The sequence below is a fragment of the Phyllobates terribilis genome, unplaced genomic scaffold, assembly GCF_046119375.1.
Source record: "Phyllobates terribilis strain yellow unplaced genomic scaffold, ASM4611937v1 Scaffold_11__3_contigs__length_659146591, whole genome shotgun sequence".
NCBI lineage: Eukaryota > Metazoa > Chordata > Amphibia > Anura > Dendrobatidae > Phyllobates > Phyllobates terribilis.
In genome coordinates, this window is record NW_027362771.1 from 280,538,230 (window position 1) to 280,564,052 (window position 25,823).

The 25,823-nt window shown below is 41.8% G+C and overlaps 1 protein-coding gene across 6 annotated transcripts in view; it reads left to right on the forward strand.

Moving 5' to 3' along the window:
- The window catches only part of FRMD4A (FERM domain containing 4A), a 494,181-nt gene that overhangs the window by 187,727 nt on the left and 280,631 nt on the right, over positions 1 to 25,823 (forward strand). For 2 of the 6 annotated variants that reach the window (XM_073652363.1, XM_073652362.1), the window contains exon 1: positions 12,596 to 13,062. The exons of the other annotated variants lie outside the window; for them this stretch is intronic. In XM_073652363.1, coding sequence (XP_073508464.1) covers positions 12,904 to 13,062 — 159 coding nt within the window. In that variant the 5' untranslated portion in view covers positions 12,596 to 12,903. Of the gene's footprint in view, positions 1 to 12,595; positions 13,063 to 25,823 lie in introns of those variants that run through there. 6 annotated transcript variants of the gene reach the window in all.

Here is a 25,823-nt window from a genome sequence, read left to right on the forward strand (position 1 = left end):
AAAATCATGCAGATACATCAAGAATTTCACTGCATCCATCTTTCATTGCGTCTTTAATGGGGTCATTTCTTAAAGACATGAAAAAATGCAAGAGCACAATCGGGTCTTATCTAACGTAAATAATTGGTATAAATGTATTAGGATATGTGCCCACGATCAGGAGCCCTGCAGCCCCGATGCTACAGAACAGTTGCCTGGCTTCCGCCCTCATTATACAAATGAGATTTTTTTTTTCACATGCAGACTTTCCTCATTGATTTTAGTTGGGGAAGGTCCACATGTAAAGAGAAATTGACATGCTGCGGGTCTGAACGATGCGCCACATGTCAGTTTCCACGGGTGATCCGCAGGTGCACAGAGACGCATAGTAGACATCCACTATGCTGTAACATCTGGATGCTGTGGGTTTCACTTCATAAACACGCAGCGTCAAACCCGCAGCGGCTCCTGATCGTGGGCACATACTGTTAGAACTGCTCACCTAATAGGGTTGTGTGAGACACAACACCTAAAAAGCTTGGGATCCAGATGCTGCAGCTTCCTGGGAAGATGTCAGAAATAGATGCCGGGAATGGAAGTTCTGCGCTCTCTCTATTCACGACTCACGACAAACCAGTAGTAAGGACAAAAATGTAGATTTTTTTGTCTATGCGTTTCAGAGTCCACCGACTCCTTCCTCAGGACAACCATAAATCACCACTTCTTAAAGGCAAGTACTGCCTGTATTCACTGTCAAGACACATGGATGTTATAGAGCAAAGGTAGAGGGTAATTATCGACTCAGAACATCAATGATGGGTCATACCAGAGAGTCGATTTTAAAGAAACTCAAACTTCCCTTGTTTTACTTGTACTGACATTCATTCTATAATGCTATATGGTCACTGAAGTGGTGATATGTGACCAGCTGTAAATTTGCTGGCAAAACCAGCTGCTTGTGGGGTGCCGGGAGCAGGACCTACTGTGATCAGTTGAACGCCACATCACTTGAATTTAAAAAAGCGATTGACTTTGATGAGACAGTCCATTACTGCTTTGAGTAAACATCTGATTGACCCATTATGTGTAAAGGCCCCGTCACACTAAGCGATATCGCTAGCGAGATCGCTGCTGTGTCACGGTTTTGGTGAATCACCAGCGACCTCACCAGCGATGTCGCTATGTGTGACACTTTGCAACGATCAGGCCCCTGCTGTGAGGTCGCTGATCGTTGCAAAGTGTCCTGGACCATTTTTTGGTCGTTGGCCTCCCGCTGGCCAGCACACATCGCTGTGTGTGACCAGCGGGACCAACGATCTGGCTGGTAACCATGGTAAATATCGGGTTACTAGGGGCACGCGCGCACTTAGTAACCCGCTGTTTACCATAGATACCACTCTGCTACGGTGAGCGGAGGCTCCAGCGCACCGTAGCAGAGTGGTATCCATGGTAAACAGCGGGTTACTAGGGGCACACGCACACTTAGTAACCCGATATTTACCATAGTTACCAGCCTGCTCCTGCTTAAGCTGCAGGCTGGGAACGGGAGCAGGACATCGTGGAACGATTCTTTCCACGATATCGCTGCTCCCCTCATCGCTGGTGAGCCTGCCTGTTTGACAGCTCACCAGCGATGTATTAGCGATGCAGCAACGATCCCTGACAGGTCGTATCGTTGTCGGGATCGCTGCTGCATCGCTTAGTGTGACGGGGCCTTAAGGGAACAATGTGCTATACAATAATAAGTATAATCTGATATAATAATACAATACCATTCACCAATATTTTCATATCTAGTTATGTTAATAAATATCCCCCAGAATTACTGGTTTTCAGGAGCTGCCTGTGGTCAGCATTGACAGTGTGAATTGATTTTTCATGATGCTAGAGATAAAAAAGACAAAATATAGTACATCATATTTAAGTAGTATATTACTGAAATGTACTATTGCTTATCATACCCAAAACCTGTCATTTTTGATCAGCTTAAATATTTGGCATACAGCACTCACCCACTGCGTCAGTCCTATAGACCACCACTGCATTCAAACAGATGGGATCGGTACCCAGGTTCTCATGATCTGCGATGTTCCCATTGGTGAGACCCCCAGCCATCTGTAACTGAATCTGTATCTGAATTGTTGATAAATTGTCATTTTGGGTTGACTCGTTTCAGAGAGTTGTATTGAATAAATAAAATATTTTAAGGTAAAAAGAATGGGGGAAAAAAATTACATTCAACATAGTGTAACTTGCTTTGTTTTGTCATGAATGAAAAAGCTCAGCATTAAGTGAAAGTGTTTCCCTCCTTATTTCAACACCCTATAAATGAACAATGGCAGTGTTTGGGTTATGTCTACTCAGCTGCTAACAAACACTGAATAAACACTATGAAACAATGCTTAGCTGATAAGAACATATACTGACATGCATTGTTACTGCATCTCATTTCTAAAGTAGTCCATAGACACATAGTTTTATCATGATAATCAGCGGGGCCAATATTTAATCTCAATGAATGTTTTCTAATGTATTGTATGTTACATTAAAAAGAAAGTCCAAGTCATGAAGAAAATATTGCAATTTTATGCTTAACTTTGGTATACCTAATAGTCTATTCCTAGCCTTAAAGGATTATTCCTATCTCAGCCTTTGGTAATCGGGAGTTACAGAAAGAGTATAGCCCACTGTGCTAGTATTATTTCTTATTCATTTCTTTGGGAGTTATGGAACCAGCATAGCTTAGCCACCATTAGCTCATTATGTAACTTCACCTCCATTGTTCAGAGTTGGATAGAATAGGGCCCACTATACATATTAGATGGCTGTAAGGTGAATAATGATTTGCCCAATTATTCAGCCGGCAGCCATCTCAGCCGGTTCTCCCATACACAGTTGTGTTTGTTTGGTTGAGCACTACTGGGTTCTTTAACAGACATGTCTTGTGGCGGCTTATCTCCAGGAGACATGCTGTATCAATATTTTCCCATAGAATGAATTGTCCAGGGCTACTGTGCACATTAGATGGTCAGTCAAAGTAGTCAATATTGGCTGGTCGGCCAACATTAGTCTAGTGTGTGTGTGTGTGTGTGTGAGGGGGGGGGGGGTATTATTTCCATCTCAGTCATAAAAGGCTGAAATCTAAATAACTGTTAATGTTAATTAACATTGAAAAATTTCCAGACACTCCCATTGGACTCAACAACACAAAAACAATTAAGAGTTTCCACATTACCAATTAACTCAAGGAAATTCAATACAAATAGAATTCAGTATAATATCCACATTGATGTTTCAACTATGTCTGAAAAACTAGCAATAAAAGTACATGTCAGGCTGGGGAATAATATATAATATGGAGCTTCATAACAAAAAAATGGAAGGAGGCCTCTGTAGATCATGATTACCATAAGTAATATGTGATTTCCTGTCATGAAAAGGTTATGATTATTTTGGTCTTCACTGTATTTTAAACTTTTTTCACCTTTCCTTTGTCTCCTGATGATCTTCAGTAATTGTTTTACCTTCTCCTTCAATAGTCATTGTTAAAACTATGCTTCAGCCATCTCTCTCATACACATGAGATCTCGCTCTGCTCCTTAGTTGTCTATGACATCTCTGCCGACGGCTTATCTCTAGAACAAAGCGATTGGCAGTCCGAAATCGGACATGCCCGATCAACATCCCTGACGATCAGTTGACTGGCGCCCCCATACATACTAGACTGCAGGATGAAACTGTCGATATCGGCAGCTTGGTCAACATTAGTCTGTGTATGGGAGCCTTAACTCTAGTAAATCTGCGAAAAGAGCATAACTCTTATAGTTATAGCTATGGTGTCAGGCAGCTTTTAATGAATGTCTTGTCCCCTTAATAGAAATGTATTATATTTTGGGGAGGTGGTTAATTGACCTGAATTACAAAATGCAAGAAAACGGCTTTGCAATAGAGGTTTGTATATGCATTATACAAGGTGGAACTGAAAATGTGCAGCAAAAAAGTAATCTTGAAAAGAGATGGTCTTCTCAAAAAGGTGGTCTTATAAAAGGATATCACTGTATTTCCATCCAATTCTGAGGACATCCTTCTAAACGTAATGCCTAGTAATATATTTCTTTATATGCCTCTAGTTCCCAATTAAAGTAAGAATATAGGTTGGAGCCAACTTAGCTGCATCATTTATAACATTAGCTGCTTTATGACCGTGGGGTCAGTCTGAAAATGACTTTCAGGATCTTTGGGAATGTTTCTAAAAATGGTTTTATTTGCCTGTTACTCTGGAGAGATAAATCAGGAGGTCAGCTCAAGTCATGCACTTTCCCAGGCTTCAAAATAAGGCTGTAGTACATGTCTTGGGGAATATTTCCAATGTTTGTGTCACCACAGATATAAAGAGCAGAGTTTTGTCATCTTTTCCTGTGTGGCTGAAGTGTACATGAAATTTCATTTGCTTTCAGAATATTTATTAAAATATTCCCAGCACACCAGAGTGTGCAGCTGTGCAATATCACTGAATTTGACCTAAGACTTTGCCATAGGCAAAAACGCATTTCTGCCTTCCTATCAAAAAGAAAAAAAAGAATGGTTCATGCTCTCAATTTGTTTTCTTGTATATCATTTCTTGCTGCAATGTATCCTCAAGACAGAATTCTCCAAATCTCAATGCAGGAAACGGATGTCATTTGTGGAATTTCTGCAACTACTTCTGGATTTCTGCAAGTCCATAACACCACAAATATTTCTACTAATATAGAGCATTTTCTAATTACAGAGTTACTATCTAGGATATATCTGTAAATTGCTTGTTATTAGTGATGAGCGAGTGTGCTCGGCACTTCTAGCATCGGGATGCTTGGGTATGCTCATTACTCAATCGAGTATGGCGGGTGCTCGAGCACAATGCTCGAGTCACCGACCCGCATGTTTTGCGGACGTTATACAATAAATTGCGAGATTGTTCGACATACACGGTAATGTCATAGTCATGTTGGCTACTGGCATCACTGTGATTGGCTGGCCGCATCGCTTCATCGGATCTTATATGAGACCCGGTGATGCGATGCTCAGCACATTGTCCTCTGGAAGCATTTCAGGGAGAGTTGTTATAGTAGGGAGAGCTTATGTTTAACCTAATAAATAAATAACTAAAGAAACCGACGTGGGCCCCCCCTATTTTTAATAAGCAGCCAAGGTAAATTAGACAGCTGTGGGCTTATACTATCAGGCTGAGAAGGTCCCTGGTTATTGGTCCCTTCTGAGCCTAAAAATACAAGCCCGCAGTTGCCCGAGAATTGGCGCATCACATTAGATGCGCCAATACTGGCACTTTGCCCGGCTCTTCCCGATTGCCCTGGTGCAGTGGCAATCGTGGTAATATTTTTTGAGGTTGATGTCAGCTGTGTAATGTCAGATAGCGTCAAGCCCAGGTGTTAGTAATGGAGAGGTGTCTATCAGACACCCCCATTACTAACCTGGTAATAAAAAATAAAAACACAAACACAGAAAAAATACTTTATTTGAATAAAGACTCCCTCACACTATCCCTCATTCACCAATTTATTTAAAAAAATATTCCCACAAAGCTCCTCCGATGTACTCCACGTTCACCGATGTACTCCACGTTCCCCGATGTCTCCGGCGTCTTTGAATAGCAGTAAACTGCAGTTATTCACAGGCGTCGATTAGTGACAACAACTCTCATCAGTGTCACCGGCTCAACGCTGCTCTCAGAGAGACCTGGTGACTCTGATGAGAGTTGTCGTCAGCACCCAACGCCTGTGAATAGCTGTACTTTATTGCTATTCACAGATGCCAGAGACATTGGGGAACATTGACTACATCGGAGGAGCTTCGTGGGAACATTTTTTTAATAAATTAGTGGACGAGGGATAGTGTGGGGGAGTCTTTATTCAAATAAAGTGTTTTTTTTCTGTGTTTTTTTTCTTGATTACTGTGTTAATAATGGGGGTGTCTGATAGACACCTCTCCATTACTAACACCAGGGGTTGATACTAGCTGACATTATACAGCTGACATTAACTCCAAAAATTATTACCCCGATTGCCATCGCACCAGGTCAATCAGGAAGAGCTGGGCAAAGCTCATCTAATGTGATGCTCCAATTCTGGGGCTGCTGCGGCTGTTATTTTTAGGCTTAGAAGGGGCCAGTATCCATGGTCCTTCCCAGCCTGATAATATCAGCCCCCCAAGCTGTCTGCTTTACCTTGGCTGGTTATCAAAAGAGGTGTGGACCCCACATCATTTTTTAAAAATTATTTATTTATTTAGTTCCCACCTGGGAGTCAGAGATGTGTCCAGGCGTCTTCCCCATGCTGTTCCCATTCCATTTGAGTTCTGTTTACATCCATTTCATTGATTTGCCTGCCCCCCCCCAGCCCTCCTGTTAGAGTCTCCCGCAAAAATGCTCAAGTTTTCCATTGACTTCCTTTATACTCATTACTCGAGTCGAGCATGTCCGAGCTTCCGACCTGCTCAATTTGAGTTCCGAGCTCTGGAGCATTACAGTGCTCGATCATCACTACTTGTTATCATTGATGAGATGAAACCTTAGAATATTTTATCCCAAATTACAATCATACCATTTCTTATAAGGATATAAACAAGAATATAGCTAAGTAGATGTCATACAAGAAAAATATTCCTACAATGTTCTCTCGCTGGGAAATAAGAAAGTTTACTTCATAAATGGGATCCATTCCCTTTTTCTGGTGAGACATACAAGTATATACTTTGGACCATCGAAATGTTTGTCTGAATCCAGAGCTAGTCATGGACACGAGATATCAGTAACAGCTGTCTCTCATCTGTATTTTCTATGGTACTCCACAGATAAGTGGCTATCCATCACCATTTGCACCTTTTATCCAAAGGAAAACAAAAGAAACAGTTTAAAACCCAACTCGTTATGATGTCCGCATGCTGCACATGTCCATGTACACTGCACAATGCGCATAGGTAAATAACCGCCAATGGCATCATTTGCCCGTTGGAGGAAGTTTAATAGCCTGTTTAAATGGGTCGACCCCGCTGCAAATGTGCACTGAATGACCTGTAAGGATGCTTTTCACATAGCGCTTTTCTGCACGTTCGTAGGTCCTGTTGGGCTTGCGTCTGATTTCCCCAGCAAAACGGGATTTGGACATATGCGCCAACGGGACCATAGATTATAATGGTGCCAGCAGAGTGAACGTGAGCTCTCTTGTGCATCATTTGCAGGCGTATACGCCTACTGGAGGCGGACACTTAGACATCTGAATTGTATTTAGTGGGGTGGTTCGGACGCAAACCCCAATGGGGCCCACGAATGTGCAGGAAAGGACAATGTGAAAGCACCCTAAAAGATTGTTAAGCATGTATAGGCTGCCATCGTTCTTGGCAGCGTGAGTTCTGTTTGCACAGGAAGGTGTGCTGCCGAGAACGGTTGTATTTTTTAGGCAAACCAAAAGATCATTTCACCTGACAAACAAGCATTTTGATTGTTCATTGGGTGATTGGCAGCCTCTGTTCCTAGGAAGGCTCATATATGATAATTGTTAAGTATAAATGCATTTTATGCGGACTGCAGTTTTTGATTTGTTAGCATTCACTCATGGGTGGATTGTTCTACAATATAAATACCCAGATTGTTTGTACATTGTCTCCCATGAATGAAGCAGTTTGCATTGTGTTTCCAGTTGACAGACTCAATGCGATTGGACAAAAATCTGCTTTACGTTTTAGCAATGTAGCTTTTATTATTGTAATATTCCCATATCTCTGTTCCTCTGTAGTCTAAATCTGTTATCTATTTAAAACCAAACGTAGCTCTGAAGTGGAAGAAAGAGACATCGAAATGAACAGGCTTTTATTCATCATATGTGTGCCAGACGCAGGATGTGCCTGTTAACGACTTGGATGGAAACTAAAAGCAGCGGGTTATATGCATTGTTCAATTACTTTGCCTTTTATATGGCCAGTAACTGAAGAAGGTAAAGGCAAGAAAATCACCAGGCTCGCCATTATGGCAGTTATATAATTTGCATTGTGAGAACCAGGCAAAATGCGATTGATTAGTCTGGAGCCATTTTTATCACAAACAGGTTTACAGATGGATCATATGATGTGTTTTTTCTTTATTTTTTTCTCTCATGGTCAAGAAAATGAGGTTACAAATATGACAATGTGAGCTGGAAAGTAATTTGTTCTGTTAGGAGCTGTGATATATGAGAACTCTTTGGGGCCGATTCATTAAGACTGGTATTTCATATACCATTCTTAATTAGGGGCTCACTGGAGTACGATGCTCCAAATTCACTTAGACGCACGCGACACTTGATGAATTCAGCACATCTTCTCTGTGACCTGCACCTCTGTGGCGCCTCACTTAGAGGGACTGGAGTAGAATTTCTGACTTAAAAAACGCTGGCACTTTTGCAGAATTTGACAGGCAAGGCAGAGCTGCTTCAAATTGCAGTGAAAACGCCATAAGAGGCAAAAATTTGTGCACAACTCCATATTGCACCAAAAGATGGCAACTTTTCAAAGCTTTTACAACAGTTTCTGGCAGAAAAGCTTTGATGAATCACCCCTTTTATTTTTAAAGTGGTTGTTAGATTTAGATTATCCATTATTCATTAGGGTATGTGCACACAACATCTTTTTCAGGTGGATTCACCTGGAACGCGCCTGAAAAAGCACTAAAAATGTAAAAAAGATGAACATATGTACAGTACAGACCAAAAGTTTGGACACACCTTCTCATTTAAAGATTTTTCTGTATTTTCATGACTATGAAAATTGTACATTCACACTGAAGGCATCAAAACTATGAATTAACACATGTGGAATTCTATACTTAACAAAAAAGTGTGAAACAACTGAAAATATGTCTTATATTCTACGTTCTTCAAAGTAGCCACCTTTTGCTTTGATGACTGCTTTGCACACTCTTGGTTGTACTCGGTAGCCGGGCCGGTCGGTGCTGGGGGATGTCACGGTGGCAGTGACCCGGTCCGTGACCCAGGGCGGTCAATTAAAGGGAATAACGTAAAAGGGGAGTAAGGTTTTTAGAGATAATGTTCGTGACGCCACCTGTGGTATGCGGCTATATGGGGCCGCCGCTGTGGTGCAGATCCTCTGGAGCTGATGGTGACGCAGCAGAGTTGGTTCAGCTCTCCACAGGCAGAGCTTAGCTCCAGGGCAGGATATGATGATGTTGTGAGGTAGATGTTGCTATGCTGTGTAGTGCAGGGCTGGTGATGGTACAGCAATAATTCTAGGACACAGTGGGGTGCAGTCTTCAGATTTTACTCGCAGTTATCACGCTGCTCCAGGTAACAACTGCCATTTCGTCCTGCGTTCACCAAGAAAGGGGTTCAGCAGCTCTCAGGTATTTCAGGAGTACTTAAACGGGACCCCTTTCTATGTTCCTTCCTCGGTCGTCTTCCTGCGCTGGCTCTCACCCTCCTGCCCTACGCCTCACAATCAGTGTCCCAAGCCGGTAGTCTCGGATCTTGTCGGGGGCGACGTGCAGTCCCCTGGACCCTATGCGGCCACCTTTTTGGCGATGTAATTGTGGTAGTTGGCAGCTGCACGTTGCAAGTGCAGTAGCCTCCGATTATCTAGCTGAGCCTGATTCTTCTCCACTAGTTTAGGGGCCGGTCCCCTGTGCGGCCTGATCCCTCCACGTCCGTGTAGATTCGGGCGCACGGGTGGCTTCCTGCACTCACCGTGCCCCTGGGATCCCCTCTGTCTCTGGAGCCTTCCCTCTGCTCCCGTCCTCTCTTACTCTTTCCTGGGCCTCTCAGACTAGGCCCTCTCTTCTCTCTTCTGAGCTCCCACTCCAGCTCTCTCTCCTCAGACTGACCTGATTCGTTCAAGATGGTTCCCTTCTTATACTCCTACTGAAGGTGCTCCCCTGACCACTTCCTCCACCCACACCCACTACATGGTTCCCCCTCTCTTGGTTCCACCCCTTCCAACCAGGGACAGGGCTCAGCATTGTACACGTGCATCTTGCTCCGCCTGCTGGTCTGGAATGGTGTAGTGTTGGATGCAGGTGGGTGGGTCCCGGGCAGTACTCCCTCCTTACCTGAGAGTGGGGCACCACACCTCTGGGTGAGATGCAGTACCTCTGTGGCGACTGAACCCTCAGGGGCGCCACACACATGTCCCCGATGATCAAATTGATTGCAAATTGAGATTCTGATTTGGCTTTTATCCTAAGTCATATTGCACGACTCGTTAAAGGGTTGATTGTGACTTGTAGGATTGCTACTTCCAATAGGTGGCGCTATAGAGTACAAGTCCTCTTTTTCTCTGAAGAGGCAATTTGCATGTTTTTTTCTGAAACTGCAGTATTGATGACCTATTCCCAGGGTAGTGGGTCCATCTCCCAACAACCCCGCCATTTATGTAACAATTGTTACCTCTTTATTTTTTACCAGGTGCAGCTTCATTCATCTTGTAGTGTTTGTGCCTGGTACTGGTGTTCAGTTCCATTAACTTCAATTGGATTGAGCTGAAATATAAGACACAGCACTCATATGAGTGTACGAATACCATGGTCCCTTCAATCACTCAAAACAAATTCCTCTATTTGTTCATATTTCCTTTTCATGTATGCACATCATCTGTGAATTTTAAAGGGGTTGTCTGGTGGGAGTTCTGCAACTCTGCTCACATTCCCTTAATGTTCAATACTCATCAGCATCTGATTCTACATAATCATGTTTCTATGAAGCATGTATATCAAGTTAAGAAAATGAGAAATGAGAATAAAAACAAATAAACAAAGATAGTTTCATTAAATATATGCCATCTAAAAATATTGAGCTGCTGCATCTGTATTAATTTGTAAGCTTTCAATACTGTATTAAATATCTGTGGCTAAAATATTTAAAAAATTCTCTGTTATTCTTTTCCTACTGAATACTGACCACAAAAGCCATAGAAACAGTGTATCAGTCTAAAGTGGCCCCTGGGGGAATAGTTTAAAATCTATTTTGTAGCTCTCAAATCCCTTGGCTTATACAGAGTTCTCTTTATGTTCTTAAAAAAAAGAATGGTGGAACAGGACTCCCTGTGCCATCATTCAGCCTGTGCGTTTGAGTCTCAGCGGAGCAGGCATGATCAAGGGGAAATTAGTAGTTTTATTTTATTTTTTTAATTAGTATTTGTAGGTGGCTATGGGGGACATCATAATGTGGGGGGGGTGCATAATACTGGGTGAGCTGTGGAGGCCATCATATTGTGTGGTGGTGCTGTGGGAGCAGTCATAATGTGTGTGGGGGCCATCATAATGTGTGGAGTACTGAAGAAACCATCATTTTGTGGGGGGGCTATTGTGGGGGCATCATGTTGTCTTGGGTGTCATTGGGGGCCCCATAATGTGTGAGGGGTAATTGTGAGGGCATCATCCTGTCTTGGAGTCACTGTATGGGCATCATATTGTGATTGTGTTAGGGCATTGTGGCAACATCATACAGTGTTAGGAGCGCTGTGGGGTCATCATACTCTCTGTGGCGGTATTGTTGAGGAATTCACTGAAGAGGTATCATGCTATGTGTTGGGGGCATTTTTGGTTGGCATCATAAGGGGCATGAAATGGGTATCATAATGGGTGAAAAAACACTAAGAACATTAAAGGGCTTCAATAGGGGCAAAATTACTATGTAAGTGCTGCAATATATGTCCCTCTTCCTGTCTTTAAACGTTGGCAGGTATGCTCGTTTGTGACTGCCTTTTTGCCATGACCCTGCCTACTCAACTGCATATTTTGTTGTTGTAAAAGGCAGGGGACCCAATTAAGACCGTTGCTATGGGTATATAACATAATATAATCAATTTCAACAAGTTGTGGGCACATTACAGCTATAAAACAATTATATTAAGGCAACAATACCTCTAGCAGTAATAATACCAAGAGTAAAGTATTCCTTAATGCAATATATAGCAGTTAACAGATGCAGAACAGCTCCCACCCCGATGCTGAAAACACATCAACTTCAGTTAATAGGCCTACGTCTTTAATATAGATTCATGTATCACCCTGATCTTTAATACTATGTAGCATTACATCGTTATAGGTCTATCCTGACCATTTCTGTTCCTCTCTACAGAACCATAGAACAAAGGAAATTGTTTCTCTAATGTCTAGAAATAAAAAGCATCAGTGATGTATCCATGACAATCTATTATGCTGCCACCAAGTTTTCCTAGTAAAAGTGTCAAACCCCGTTAAGAAAATATATGGCGAGAGCTATTGGTACATCGAGGATCCCTGTGTTTCCTAACATTCACTTAATATAACTACTTTTGTTCTGCAGTGAGTCATGGCATCTACAGAAGTTCCCGTTTTCTTATTTTACTCCGGGGGCCTTATAAATGTCATACAGTTTGCCACCTGATGGAAAAACCTTTCTATTATACACTTGCTTGAAGTTGCTGGAACTTCTTGTTTTGACTGAGTGTTGGGAATGTTATATTTAAGATAGAAACAGTTAAGTAGAAATGTGGACCGTCCCAGGAATGTTGGCAGTGGAACAATACTTCATTTCCCTGGATTCTCTCCCAGCAGTATGAAGTGATGACTTTGGATGTAAGTATATTTCTTAGTATAGCGGCAGACAGCTGACAAGTCACAGAATCCGAGCAGAGCTCCCTATGAGAACAGCTCAAAAGATCACATAGGAATGTCTTATCCATTGTCTAGGGAACAGTGGGTATGAAAAAGTTTATTTTTTGTTTAAGACACAAAGCTGTCTCTTGGGACTCATTTTCTGAAACAGAACTGGACAAAAATTGGCCAAAGTGATTTTTCCTGTGTATAAAATTACATGTAACACTTTGAACTCTGTGGAATCAAAGGGATCTACATCAGTTACCTGCTTTGCACCTCATCCATTATTTTTTGATGGGATCAAGATGGCTGCTGTTCTTCTAAGCTTTGAGGATTTAATGTTTACCTGGGACAGCTTAGTATGGAACCTCACTTCACGAGCCCTGCGATCATGCCGGCATGGAAACTTTAGGCTTCTGCAGATGATGCTGAAGCCTTGGTGCATTTCCAGGGCAGTTTACCAGGTGGGAAATTCACTTCTAAAATAAATTATGCTGGTTATAAGATATTTGCAATTCATCACTTTGTTTAATGTTTAGAACACTAAGATACATTGCGATTTTCTCTGATCAAGTATAAGGACACGTTCAAGTACCATTTTTATTATTATCAATGAATATATATTATTATTATTAATATTTTTTATTATTATTACTATATGTCAACCTGTTAAATTTACATAAACATTAGTTTGTATTTCTTAATACTGTGCATGTGAGGGAGAATTGAACTAAAGTGTATAATGTTAGTATTAAATAATGAAATATTATAGAACTTTTTAATTATGTTTTCATCCTTAGTTTTTTAAGGGCTCTGCTTTTATACTTGTATACATCTTGAGGATAAAAACCTTTCATTGTGTTGTCCAACACAGACAACATGATGAAAGGCTCATTTCAGTGTATCAGAGTTCTTCTTGGGCCGGATGAAATCGCCATATTTAATAATTGGACTTGTTGCCTATGGAAATGGCAAACGTGACTGGCTCCATGTGCTGCCTTGTCAGCTTTTCCACATTGAGGATAGGTGCTGAGCTTTCTTTAGATTGCATGCATTATTCTGGTCTGTAAAAAAAAGCTGCGATTTTTTTCGATGGTCCATTTGGAAAACCATCTGGGTGCACTGTACACTGGCTACAATGAGTATGTGTGCTTCTTGTATTCGGTCTGTGCTCATGTGAACGAGCCCTTATAACAAGCCATATTTTAGTGTGGTTGGATATGATCAGAGAAGGCTTCGAACCCCTTGTTCATAGAATATGTCCTTGAAAATAATGATAAAATGATGATAAAAGTTGCATAACATTCACATTATCTAAATAATTGCAAATTTGAAATGGAAGAACAGTGTTATATTGAGGATTCCTGTTTGATGATGTTGTTTTCTAATATATTACTTTATATTCACAAACAGCAATAATACACATTCAAGAAGAAATATTATTCTGCAATGTGTCCTTCTAAAGCCTTTTAGTCTGTCACATGAAGCATTCATGGTAGTTTTACCTTTTGTGGGAACCCTTCCTTTACACATTTCAATGTCTATAGTAGTGAATGTCTATTGCTCGTGCCAGCGAACACATGCAGACAATATGCAAATACTTGTTTCCTTTAGGGAAAAATGGCAGGATTTCCAGATTTATTTGACACACATTGCTTTGATATTTTAAGTTCTCCAATATTTAATACTTTATGTCTGAAATCATTACTGACAATATTTGATTCAATTCTCAGATTGAGAAAGAATACATTGCTGTTTGCCAATAGCTTTGGAAATAATTAGGAGTCACTGAAACTATGGTGCTCCAAGATTTGTCCCAAAAGAAATGGTCTTGGCGTCTCAAAATAGGATCATACAGAGTGCATTCCATGGGGCCGGACGTGACATCACGCCCGAGTGTCATTGCTATTTGGGAAATTTGGGAAGGGAAGCTGTGACCCTAAATATTCTACTTAGCTGGATCCTGTCATTTGGGTTTATGGCACTTGAATGAATAGTTCTCCTTGCTGTCTTCTAAGTTATCACTTCCACAAAGATATTAGAAAAAAAAACAGCTTCCCGCGATGTAACCTCAATAAATTATGATAAAATGATAAATGATGTGGCATGTGAATCAGTAATCAGTAATGTCTGCAAATGTTTCATTTAGTTGCTCGCATGTTATGATCCTATAAGTGTATGATAAAAGGCATTTTATGAACAGAACTTCATTCTTCATAACACTGTCACTTAGAGCTAGACTTCAAGTGGTTGTCTGACAAAGAAGGATGGAAGCCACCGCAGTGATCAGCTGATAGTCGCAAGTCCGGGTTCTCATACTCCCGGCTGATTTTGATCGGTGCTTCCGTTGGCAATTCATATTCCCTGAAGCATTAGATAAATGGACTGCTCAAGTCAGCCTGATCAAGAGCCACTTTTTAATTATGATTCATAGAAGTGGGACCCTCATTTGTGGGGCAACCCTTTTAAGGTTTACATTTAGTTAATCATGATATTGTAATAAATTATCATTTATGAAAATATTATAATATTATCACATCATGTTGGAACCATGGGCATAATATTTTTTATCATGAAAGTCATGAGCAGTCTTATGAAAATTGTTACATATGTGGCCAGCTGGAGCTTAAAGCACCACTCCGTTTTTATTTTTTTTATTTCAGTGCTGGAGCAGTGCAACTAATGTAAGTTCACTGACCCTAGTATCATAATTACCAGCCGCTGTCTTTAGCTGTTCCCAATGCTGCATCGGTCCTGTGCCGCCATCTTGTGACTGCAACTTCTGACTCACCAAAAGTCAGAAGTAACAGTCACAGGCTGTCAATGTAAATATATAAAAGACTTGTTTCTGGCTCTCATAGACTTACACTGAGTAGTGACTTCCGGATCGCCCAGCAAACACTGGAGCGATCCAGCAGGTCACAAACAGCAGAAGACTGACTGGAGTAGCTCCAAGAACGATGAACATGGCAGCTGGTAAGTATAGTACTAGGGGCAGGGAACTTAGATTAGTGGCACCACTCCAGTGCTGAAGTTAAAAAAATCCACTGTAATGGTGCTTTAATTGGCCAGTGAATGCTGTAGGTCAAACATATAGATGTTACGATGCTTACCGTAAAGAAAAATGTTATCCGATGTGTCATCCAAGAACTGAGTTTAAGTGGACAAACAGTACGGTAATATTCTTTATTGAGCTAAGATTTTCCATTTATGAATGTTATGTAATGTTTCCAGTTTTCTCTTAGTAAAGAGAGACACTATTAATAAAGGTGATGAGGATGTTATGTTTCCTGTGAACAGTAATGGGTTTTCCAGTGCTAAGCATACATCATAAATTGAATCGCTGAGGGAGTCCGACACCCGGCATATCCACTGATCAACTTCAGTGACAGCCGGATGGAACAGTGTATGGAACGGAACACCACAGCTCCGTACACTGATTGGTGGCCACTGCAGGGTACTGCAGATCATCTCCTATTAAAAAGCATAGCAGCCTCTAAACCAGGGGTCTCAAACTCGGCTGGGTATATGGGCCGCACATGGAAAAAATTTGAATTTGGGGGGCCGCATTCTTTGTTCAATGTGACATTTTTAGTGATACCATTTTTTTTGTATACACCTTTTGAACATTTTTGCCGTGTTTATTTTTTTATGGCTTGGGTCGTTATGGATGTGGCGATAATAAACGTGCACTTTTTTGTGTTTACTTTAGTTTACATATAAAACAGCATTTTTAGTACCAATATTTTTTCATGCTTTATTTTATTTTTTATTTTTTTTACAATTTTATTTCCCCCAATTGGCCACATACAGTAATATTGTCTTACAATTAGCATCATATAGTAATAATGGAAAACATCTTGTAGTAATGTTCCCCATCCAAGTCCCCATCTTGTACTAATGTGCCTCATCCAGGTCCCCATCTTGGGGCTATGTGCCCCATCCAGGTCCCCATCCTGAGGCAATGTTCCCAATCCAGGTCCCCATCTTGTGGCTATGTGCCCCATCCAGGTCCCCATGTTGTGGCTCTGGTCCCCATCTTGTGGCTCTGTGCCCCATCCAGGTCCCCATCTTGTGGCTATGTGCCCCATCCAGGTCCACATCTTGAGGCTATGTGCCCCATCCAGGTCCACATCTTGAGGCTCTGTGCCCAATCTAGGTCCCCATCCTGTGGCTATGTGCCCCATCCAGGTCCCCTCTTGTGGCTATGTGCCCCATCCAGGTCCCCATCTTGTGGCTATGTGCCCCATCCAGGTCCCCTTTTGTGGCTATGTGCCCCATCCAGGTCCCCATCTTGTGGCTATGTGCCCCATCCAGGTCCCCATCTTGTGGCTATGTGCCCCATCCAGGTCCCCATCTTGTAGCAATGTGCCCCATCTAGGTCCCCTCTTGTGGTTATGTGCCCCATCCAGGTCCCCATCTTGTGGCTATGTGCCCCATCCAGGTCCCCATCTTGTGGCTATGTGCCCCATCCAGGTCCCCATCTTGTGGCTATGTGCCCCATCAAGGTCCCCATCTTGTAGCAATGTGCCCCATCTAGGTCCCCTCTTGTGGCTATGTGCCCCATCCAGGTCCCCATCTTGTGGCTATGTGCCCCATCCAGGTCCCCATCTTGTGGCTATGTGCCCCATCTAGGTCCCCATCTTGTGGCTATGTGCCCCATCCAGGTCCCCATCTTGTGGCTATGTGCCCCATCCAGGTCCCCATCTTGTGGCTATGTGCCCCATCCAGGTGCCCTCTTGTGGCTATGTGCCCCATCCAGGTCCCCTCTTGTGGCTATGTGCCCCATCCCGGTCCCCATCTTGTGGCTATGTGCCCCATCCAGGTCCCCATCTTGTGGCTATGTGCCCCATCCAGGTCCCCTCTTGTGGCTCTGTGCCCCATCCAGGTCCCCATCTTGTGGCTATGTGCCCCATCCAGGTCCCCTCTTGTGGCTATGTGCCCCCTGTGCTGTTCTTCACACACATAAAATAGAAAAAAAAAAAGATGATTCTCACCTGTCCTCCGTTCCCTCGGCGGCCTTCCTGCAGATGTGGCCCGCAGGCACCACAGAGTCCGACCCCTTGACGATCCCGACCTGGTCCAGGAGGAGCCGCCGACAGCAGCGCTGCATTGCCGCACAGAGACTGTCTCCCAGCACAGCATTTTCAATGTCAGCCGCCGGCCAATCAGAGGCCAGCAGCTGACATCTGCATATGGCAATGACGTCATACTCGCTGCGCCGACACGCAGATATCAGCTGCTGGCCTCTGATTGGCCAGCGGCTGGCATTTGAATGGCATTGAAAATGCTGTGCTGGGAGACAGTCTCTGTGCGGCAATGCTGCGCTGCTGTCGGCGGCTCCTCCTGGACCAGGTCGGAATCGTCAAGGGGTCTGTGCCTGCGGGCCGCATAAAGCAGCCTCAGGGGCCGCATGCGGCCCGCGGGCCGCGTGTTTGAGACCCCTGCTCTAAACCGTTCATGGAGCTGTAGTGTTACGCTCTGTATACTATTTACATCCGGACGCCAGTGTCAGACCCCACTGATCTGATATTGATTACCTATCCTGATATTTTTGGCACTAAAGTGATGTTTGCATCAGAGAAAAGAGGCATTTTTCTGCCTTCACCTTGGGTTCAAAATCCAAAATAGGGCCTAGTTATTAGAGCTGATGGAAATAAGGGAAAAAAGATAGTCTTTTGTAAGATCTGTAGGAGTGTAAGGAAATGCAGGAAAGTAATGGCACAGAAATATTGGTGGGAAAACTTGGAGTTAAAATTGCAACAACACAGACTTGTACAGTACTCCGGCTTCAAGCATGGACAAGCATGGCGGTTCCATAAACAACATATGTACAAGTACATACAGTTTCAGTCCATCTCTCCTCTGCAGACCATCTCTCCTCTGCAGACCATCTCTCGTCTACAGGCTTTTTCTCCTCTGTAGGTCACTGCAGAATCTCAGTGGGAAACATCTGAAGGGAATAATACCACACATGCACATCCAGAGGAACCCATGTCACCTCGGCCCGTATGACCCTCACATTACTGAGAAAATAGAGATTCTATGAACTAATTTGCCTGCAAGTTATCACAGTGTATACAATGTATTTGCTTGCATAAATAACCTCATGGCTTAGTACATTGAGGCTAATCAATATAACATATGTTGGAAGAGCTAGATATATACTTAAGCACATAGTTGTATGGATCTCTTCAGTCTCAGAGGTTTAGGATCCAGTTCACGAATGACAAAGACCAGGCAGAAAAGTGAAAATTGCCAGAAACCATTTTTAAGCCACATTAACAGACAAGTAATGGAAGATGAGCAGTGAGTATCTCCCTAGAAAGGAAAGTTATGCTGTTCTAGACTGAATGAGTTAACTAAAAGTAAATCATTAATCGAAAAATGATAGCCCTCCTTATCTTATTAAATTGATTATATTGAGTGATGCAATGATAAGATATTATTTAGATAGTTGTAGTATAGGAATATAAACTCTACTTTTCCCTTTTTCTACTTTCTCCACATTCACAGCAAAATTAGTATAGTCAGGAGAACATGACCAAAGGTTTATGATGCTGTTCTCTCTCTAGGGATAGGAAAGAACTTTAGAAGGCCAGGCCAATAGTTTAAAAACATAATAATAATACTCACTTCACTTCTCACCCGTAGCACCTGTCCCACAGCCCTCTGTCTGGTTCTCCCCGCCTCTTCCGTGCTTCTTCTGCCATCGTGCGCATCCTCTTCACTTCAGACTGTGGCTTCTTGCTTGATAAGACCTCTGACGTCACTGCATAATAGGACTCGTGTCACCCGAGTGATGGCATGACGCACAGTGACTTTAAGGCCTAGTTAAGCCAGAAGCCACGACAGTGAGAGAAGAAACAAGAGATGATGTGCACAACAAGGGAAAGGGAAAAAAAAGAAGAAAGGAGCACTAGACGATGGGCTATGGAATTTTTTTTTTTTACATCCTACGTTTATCATGCTATAGGGTCTGGAGAGACCTCAAGGTATAATATTTAAAATTCAATTCTTATTACATACCTTCTCTATAAATATAATTTTTCTGTAAAATCCACATGATTTGGCTAATTTGTATTTTGGCATTTTGGCAGATTTGATCATCTCTAGTCCAGAGTCATCATGTGATGAGACAGTATGGCAGGAGGGACCGATTTGAATTTTTGTAATGTGGCTTCATCTCCTCCATAACCGTCACTACAAGATAACATATATTAAACAGACATACAATAGCGAGTGTTTCCCTTTAGGATAACCATAAAGAGTGTTAAAAATTGAGTGGAATAGTGGGTGAGGTCTACCGGTGAATGGGAGAAGCGAGGACAGTTATTACTTGCTCTCGCAACTATCTGTAAATTTATATTACATCATCAGTAATATGAAGGCTAGCATGGATTACTGGATGTAACTTCTACATGGTGACAGATGGAAAGAATTTGCGAATGTGAACTTTGTGTTTGTATAAAATGTAATTGTGGCACCCCAGGGGTCCGGTTGCCACAGTGGCATTGCCTCCCTCACAAGGGGTGATGCCATGCCTGGAAGCAAGGAGGGGTCCCCTAATCAGGGATACCAGCATACAACACTTTCCTGGCTCCAGACCAGAAAGGGGAGCTCCTCCCCTTGACAACTGGAATCTGGAGGCGGGGTTAGTGAGAGTGAGTTGAGAGGAGTTGAAGACAGGACAGCGACGAGGAAGGACCTGGGGAAGGGAGCTGTGCACAAGCTCGCCCCAGAGGAGAGAAGCGCAGAAGAACCGGACACCGGAGTCCGAGGTTGTGGGGCACTGAAGGCCCAGCAGCAGAAACCGGAAGGCAGGAGACTGCAGGTCTCCTGGCCCCATCAGACGCCCGGCAACACAGCAGCACCATAGGGCCCAGCACCACCACATGGGATCGACACTTACGGAAGGCCCAAGCTGCCTGCTATACGGGTGAGGAAATACGTTTTACTCAGGGACGAGGGCTGCAGCATAGCTACAAGCAGCAGGGCCAAAGAAATTAGCGCAGAGTGAAGGCCTATAACTTCACCTGGCGAGGTGGATTCCCAACTTGCTTCCAGGCCGCCCGGGCCTCTACTACCAGCTAGTACCCGTGCCCCAGTCTGCTTAACAACCGCAAGTAAAGATAAGAGGAAACCGCCATTAAGCTGTGGACTGGTCAATATCTGCGCCATCCCCTGCACTACACCGCACCAATAACATCTACCTCATAGCATCACTATATCCTGCCCTGGAGCTAAGCTCTGCCTGTGGAGAGCTGAACCAACTCTGCTACGTCACCATCACCTCCAGAGGATCTGCACCGCAGCGCCGGCCCCATATAGCCGCATACCACAGGTGGCGTCACGAACATTATCTCTAAAAACTTTATTCCCCTTTTACTTTTCCCCTTTTATTGACCGCCCTGGGTCAAGGACCGGGTCACTGCCACTGTGACATCCCCCAGCATCGACCGACCCGGCTACCAAGTACCCCACGGCCCAGGGGGCGCTTCATAATGCCCATCAGAATCCAGGCGTAAGGTTTCCATATCTTGTGCAACCTTTCAAGCTAAAAGAAATTCTAGCTATGGTAAATAAGTGTCCAGCTGTAGCCTTAAGAAAGAAATGGGCCATATTTTACAACAGTCCCAAATTTGCTATAAACCCCATGCAGCAGTCAGTATTCCCCCTGAAGCAGCGCTTAAACTCCTTTTTTTACCAACAGACATTTTGGCAAATATGAAAAACTATGACTCCAATTCATGAAGACTGACACTTTGTATAAGGTACACCAATTTCATTAAGAGGTGCATGCCACGCATCTTCTGAGTGGCGTGCGCCTTGCCAGAAATGTTACTCCAGTCAATGACTGGAATAATATTTCTGGCATAAGAAACAGCACTACTTTTCAAGAATTTGATGGGCTTTGTCCTGTCCCACCACAACTCATTCACAGCCCTATACATTTTGGTTAAGCTGTCTGAGATTGGCTAAAGTCACAACATTTTTGGCAACTTTGCACTGCACTAAAAGTTTGTGACTTATCAAAGTGTTTTACGCCAATTTTCTGGTGTAAACACTTTGATGAATCAAGGGCTTATGTGTATTACCTAGTGATGCGTTTAATTGATTTTGAAAAGTTACTATATCACATTGTGCGCAGCTTGTACATGAGAAACTGGATTTGGTATATGGAATATAAGTTCTCTAGCACTCTCAAAGTAAGGCAAAAAATGAAGCAATGAAAAGAAGAAAGAAAAGATGAAGATAAAAACATATTTTTCATCATATATGTCAATGACTGGAATAATGGTATAAGAAACGCCACTACCTTTGAAGAATTTGATAGGCTATGTCCTGTCCCACCATAACTCATTCGCAGCCCCATCCATTTTGGTTGAGCTGCCAGAAATTGGGAAAGTTCACAGCAACTTCGCAACTTTGGCAACTTTGCATTAGACTAAAAAATTTTTACTTTTCAAAGTGTTTTACGCCAGTTTTCTGGTGTAAACACTTTGATGAATCGACCGCCTGTGCATCTTATCTAGTGATGCATTTAATTGATTTTAGAAAGTTAGTACATCACATTGTGTGCAGCTTGTACATGAGAAACTGGATTTGCTATATGAAATACAGTCATGGCCGAAAGTGTTAGCACCCTTAAAATTGTTTCAGAAAATGAAGTATTTCTCCCAGAGAATTATTGCAATTACACGTGTTTTGTTTATACACATGTTTATTTCCTTTGAGTGTATTGGAACAACACAAAAGAAACAGAGAAAAAAAGGCAAATTAGACATAATTCCCCCCCCCCCCAAAAAAAAATGGGCCAGACAAAATTGTCGGCACCCTCAACTTACTATTTGGTTGTGCACCCTTTGAAATAAATAACTGTAATCAGTCGCTTCCTATTATCATCAGCAAACTTCTTACACATTTCAACTGGAATTTTGGACCACTCTTCTTTTGCAAACTTCTCCAGGTCTCTCATATATGAAGGGTGCCTTCTCCCAACAGTAGTTTTAAGACCTGTTCACAGGTGCTCATTGGGATTTAGATATGCACTCATTTCTGGCCACTTCAGAACTTTCCAGCACTTTGTTTCCATCCATTTATGGGTGCTTCTTGAAGTGTGTTTGCAGTCATTGTCCTGCTGGAATACCCATGACTTAGGATGCAAACCCAACTTTCTGACACTGGGCACTACATTGCTACCTAAAATCCTTTGGTAATCTTCAAATTTCATGATGCCTTCCACACTGTTAAGGCACTCAGTGTCAGAGGCAGCAAAACAACCCCAAAACATCTTTGAACTTCCACCATATTTTACTGTAGGTACGGTGTTCTTTCTTTCATTCCTTTTTTGGTAAAAAGTAGAATGATGTGCTTTACCAAATAGCTACATCTTGGTCTTATCTGTCCACAAGAAGCTTTCCCGGAAGAATTTTGGCTTACTCACGTACATTTTGTCAAACTGCAGTCTAGCTTTTTTATGTCTCTGTGTCAGCAGGTGTGATTCCTTGGTTTCAGGTGTGATTTTCATATTGTCCACACCTGTTACTTGCCACAGGTGAGTTTGAATGAGCATCACATGCTTGAAACAAAGTTGTTTACCCACAATTTTGGAAAGGTGACAACAATTTTGTTCTGACTATTTTTGGGGTTTTGTGTGAAATTATGTCCAAATTGCCTTTTTTCTCTGTTTTTTGTGTTGTTTCAATAAACACAAAGGAAATAAACGTGTATAAAAACATGTATAGTTGCAATAATTTTCTGGGAGACTTAATTCATTTTTTGGAACAATTTCAAGGGTGCCAACACTTTCGGCCATGACAGTATAACAATTCTCTTGCACTGTCAAATTAAGGAAAAAAATGAAGTAAGAAGAAGAAGAAAGAAAAGATGAAGGGAAAAAAACACATGTTTCATCATATTGAAATACCAGGCAGTTCAAAGACTCAGGTGTTTACATTTCTGAAAATGTAATTAATATATCAAGGAGTAGACCTGTGTAAAGCCATTAGAAGTCAGAAGACAATATTCTGTTGATTTCTTGGAAGTAGTTTGAGCAATGATCTGGCCACTACCAATTTAAGGCAACATGCATACTTTGTAAGCAGCTTTTCCATCATTATTAGCAATATGGGAAAATAGATGATGTAGTGAATAAAACATGAACTAGACTGTACACAATAAACCAATGAAGCTTCACACATGAAGATGCTGTGTTAATTCCCCTGATGATTCTCTTAATAAGGACATCCACCAGAGTAAATTATCTTTGAGAAGGTCTTATAAAGAATTGAGTATTATGTCTTAAGAATAATAAATGTTGTGTATTAATTAAGCATGAGAACGTTATTAGATTCTTTTTAAAATGGGAGTTTTTGTTAGGAAATTGGAGAGCATAAATTATACATCAACTTATTTTGGCTGCATCCTTTAACTTTCAGATCACTGCGTGTAATTAAATCTTGCCATAGAAAACACACCATTAGTAAAAATGAGTGTAAACAGCTGAGCTAATGAAAGAGAAGGATTCAGACGATCACAACCTCATGTTTATGGCAGTGCTAAAAAAAATTGCATATCCTGGAAATGTATTAAAAAGGGCAGAGTTGCTGCTATGTGGGGGTCACTTACATGGGACATTGGGGTATTTATCAAGAAGAAATGTTCCATTCTCAAAACAATACAGTATGTGAAAGTATGTTAATGAAATCATAAGAACCTCGCTCTGTGACAGTTTACTGCACAGATTAGGAATGTTAGAGCGCACACATCCAATACCAAGTCTGGTAAAAAGAAAAAAAGCAACCCTCAGCTTATCTTCAATGAACATTTGTTCATATTACAGCTATGTAAACAGCCATTCCATAGGAGAGAAATGTTCCTCTTTCCATATTAGCACTATCATCCATGAGTACGTTACAAAGTCTAATGGTGTCCATAATTATAGAGTAGATCCATACATGGTAATATTAATGAGCATCTTGGTGATGCTTTACCATGGCAGTATTTATCACACTTTCAGATATACTTTGTTAACAGTGCAAAATAAAACTTTGCTCAAGGGACTGGATACGTAAAAAATAAAAAACATCTGATGAGGCGCTGCTCAAGTGATTTGACCACTGCAGCCAATCATAGGCAGCAGCTGGTGGAATGGTGACATCACTTCCCTTTTGTACACAGACCCACAGAGCACTCTGAGCGGGATTCAGGTGGTTGACGGTAGGTTGATCTGACTGAGTTTGTTTTTTTACATGTCCACTTTCCTGGGCAAAGAGTTATTTTGTCCAAACAACCCCTTTAACAAAGTATACCTGAAATGCTAAGTTTATATTGACCTTTGAAAAAATATCCAATTTTCATCCATAAAAATCAAGCCATTTTTCATCCATATTGTTATCCATATGTAATACATGCATGTACTTTTTTTTACATGCGTATAGTAACCTTGTAATATCTATTTTTATACATCAATAAGTAAAAAATAATACAAGGTCAAATGCTATTTCCAGAAAGACTGAAAGGATAGGAATGGTGCCAACTAAATCGGCGCTCCTCCACACATGGATAAGGAATCAAAGGTTTAATTAAAGTCCATCTTTTATTTAAGGCTTAAAAACTACACGTTTCGTGGACAGGAAGTGGACAGGACGTCCACGAAACGCATAGTTTTTTAGCCTTAAATAAAAGATGGCATCTGTTTTTTTGTATCCACCCAATAAAATATATAGACAAGTAAACGAGTCTCATCCAAAAATTACATTAAATGAGAACATGCTGCCTTTTTTTTTTCAAACAAACTGATCCATGTATAAAACCGCTCATGTAAATGTGCCCATTCATTAGCATTGGCATATGTGTAGCCCATGTGCGGTCTTTTTTTATTCACACCAAAAATACATTTGTGTGAACATACCCAAAATGTGACAAGATACGGCTATGGTAAAACAACACTAAAACACAGTGTTATACAGAATCTTTTTACACAAAACTATATCAATCTGCTCAACGTCTTCTGCTCAATAGCATGCTGCCTGGAGATTAGACTGAATTTTTAATGTGTCTGGTTGACTTTGAACATCATAAAATAGGTTTATGCTACATATAATATTGGACATGGTTATTATTATTACTATATTATTTTCTTTATAGTAGATCTTTAGCGCTCAAATGTATTACTGCTCAAAACAGCCTCTATGTAGCCCTACTACATCTCCAATTTCCT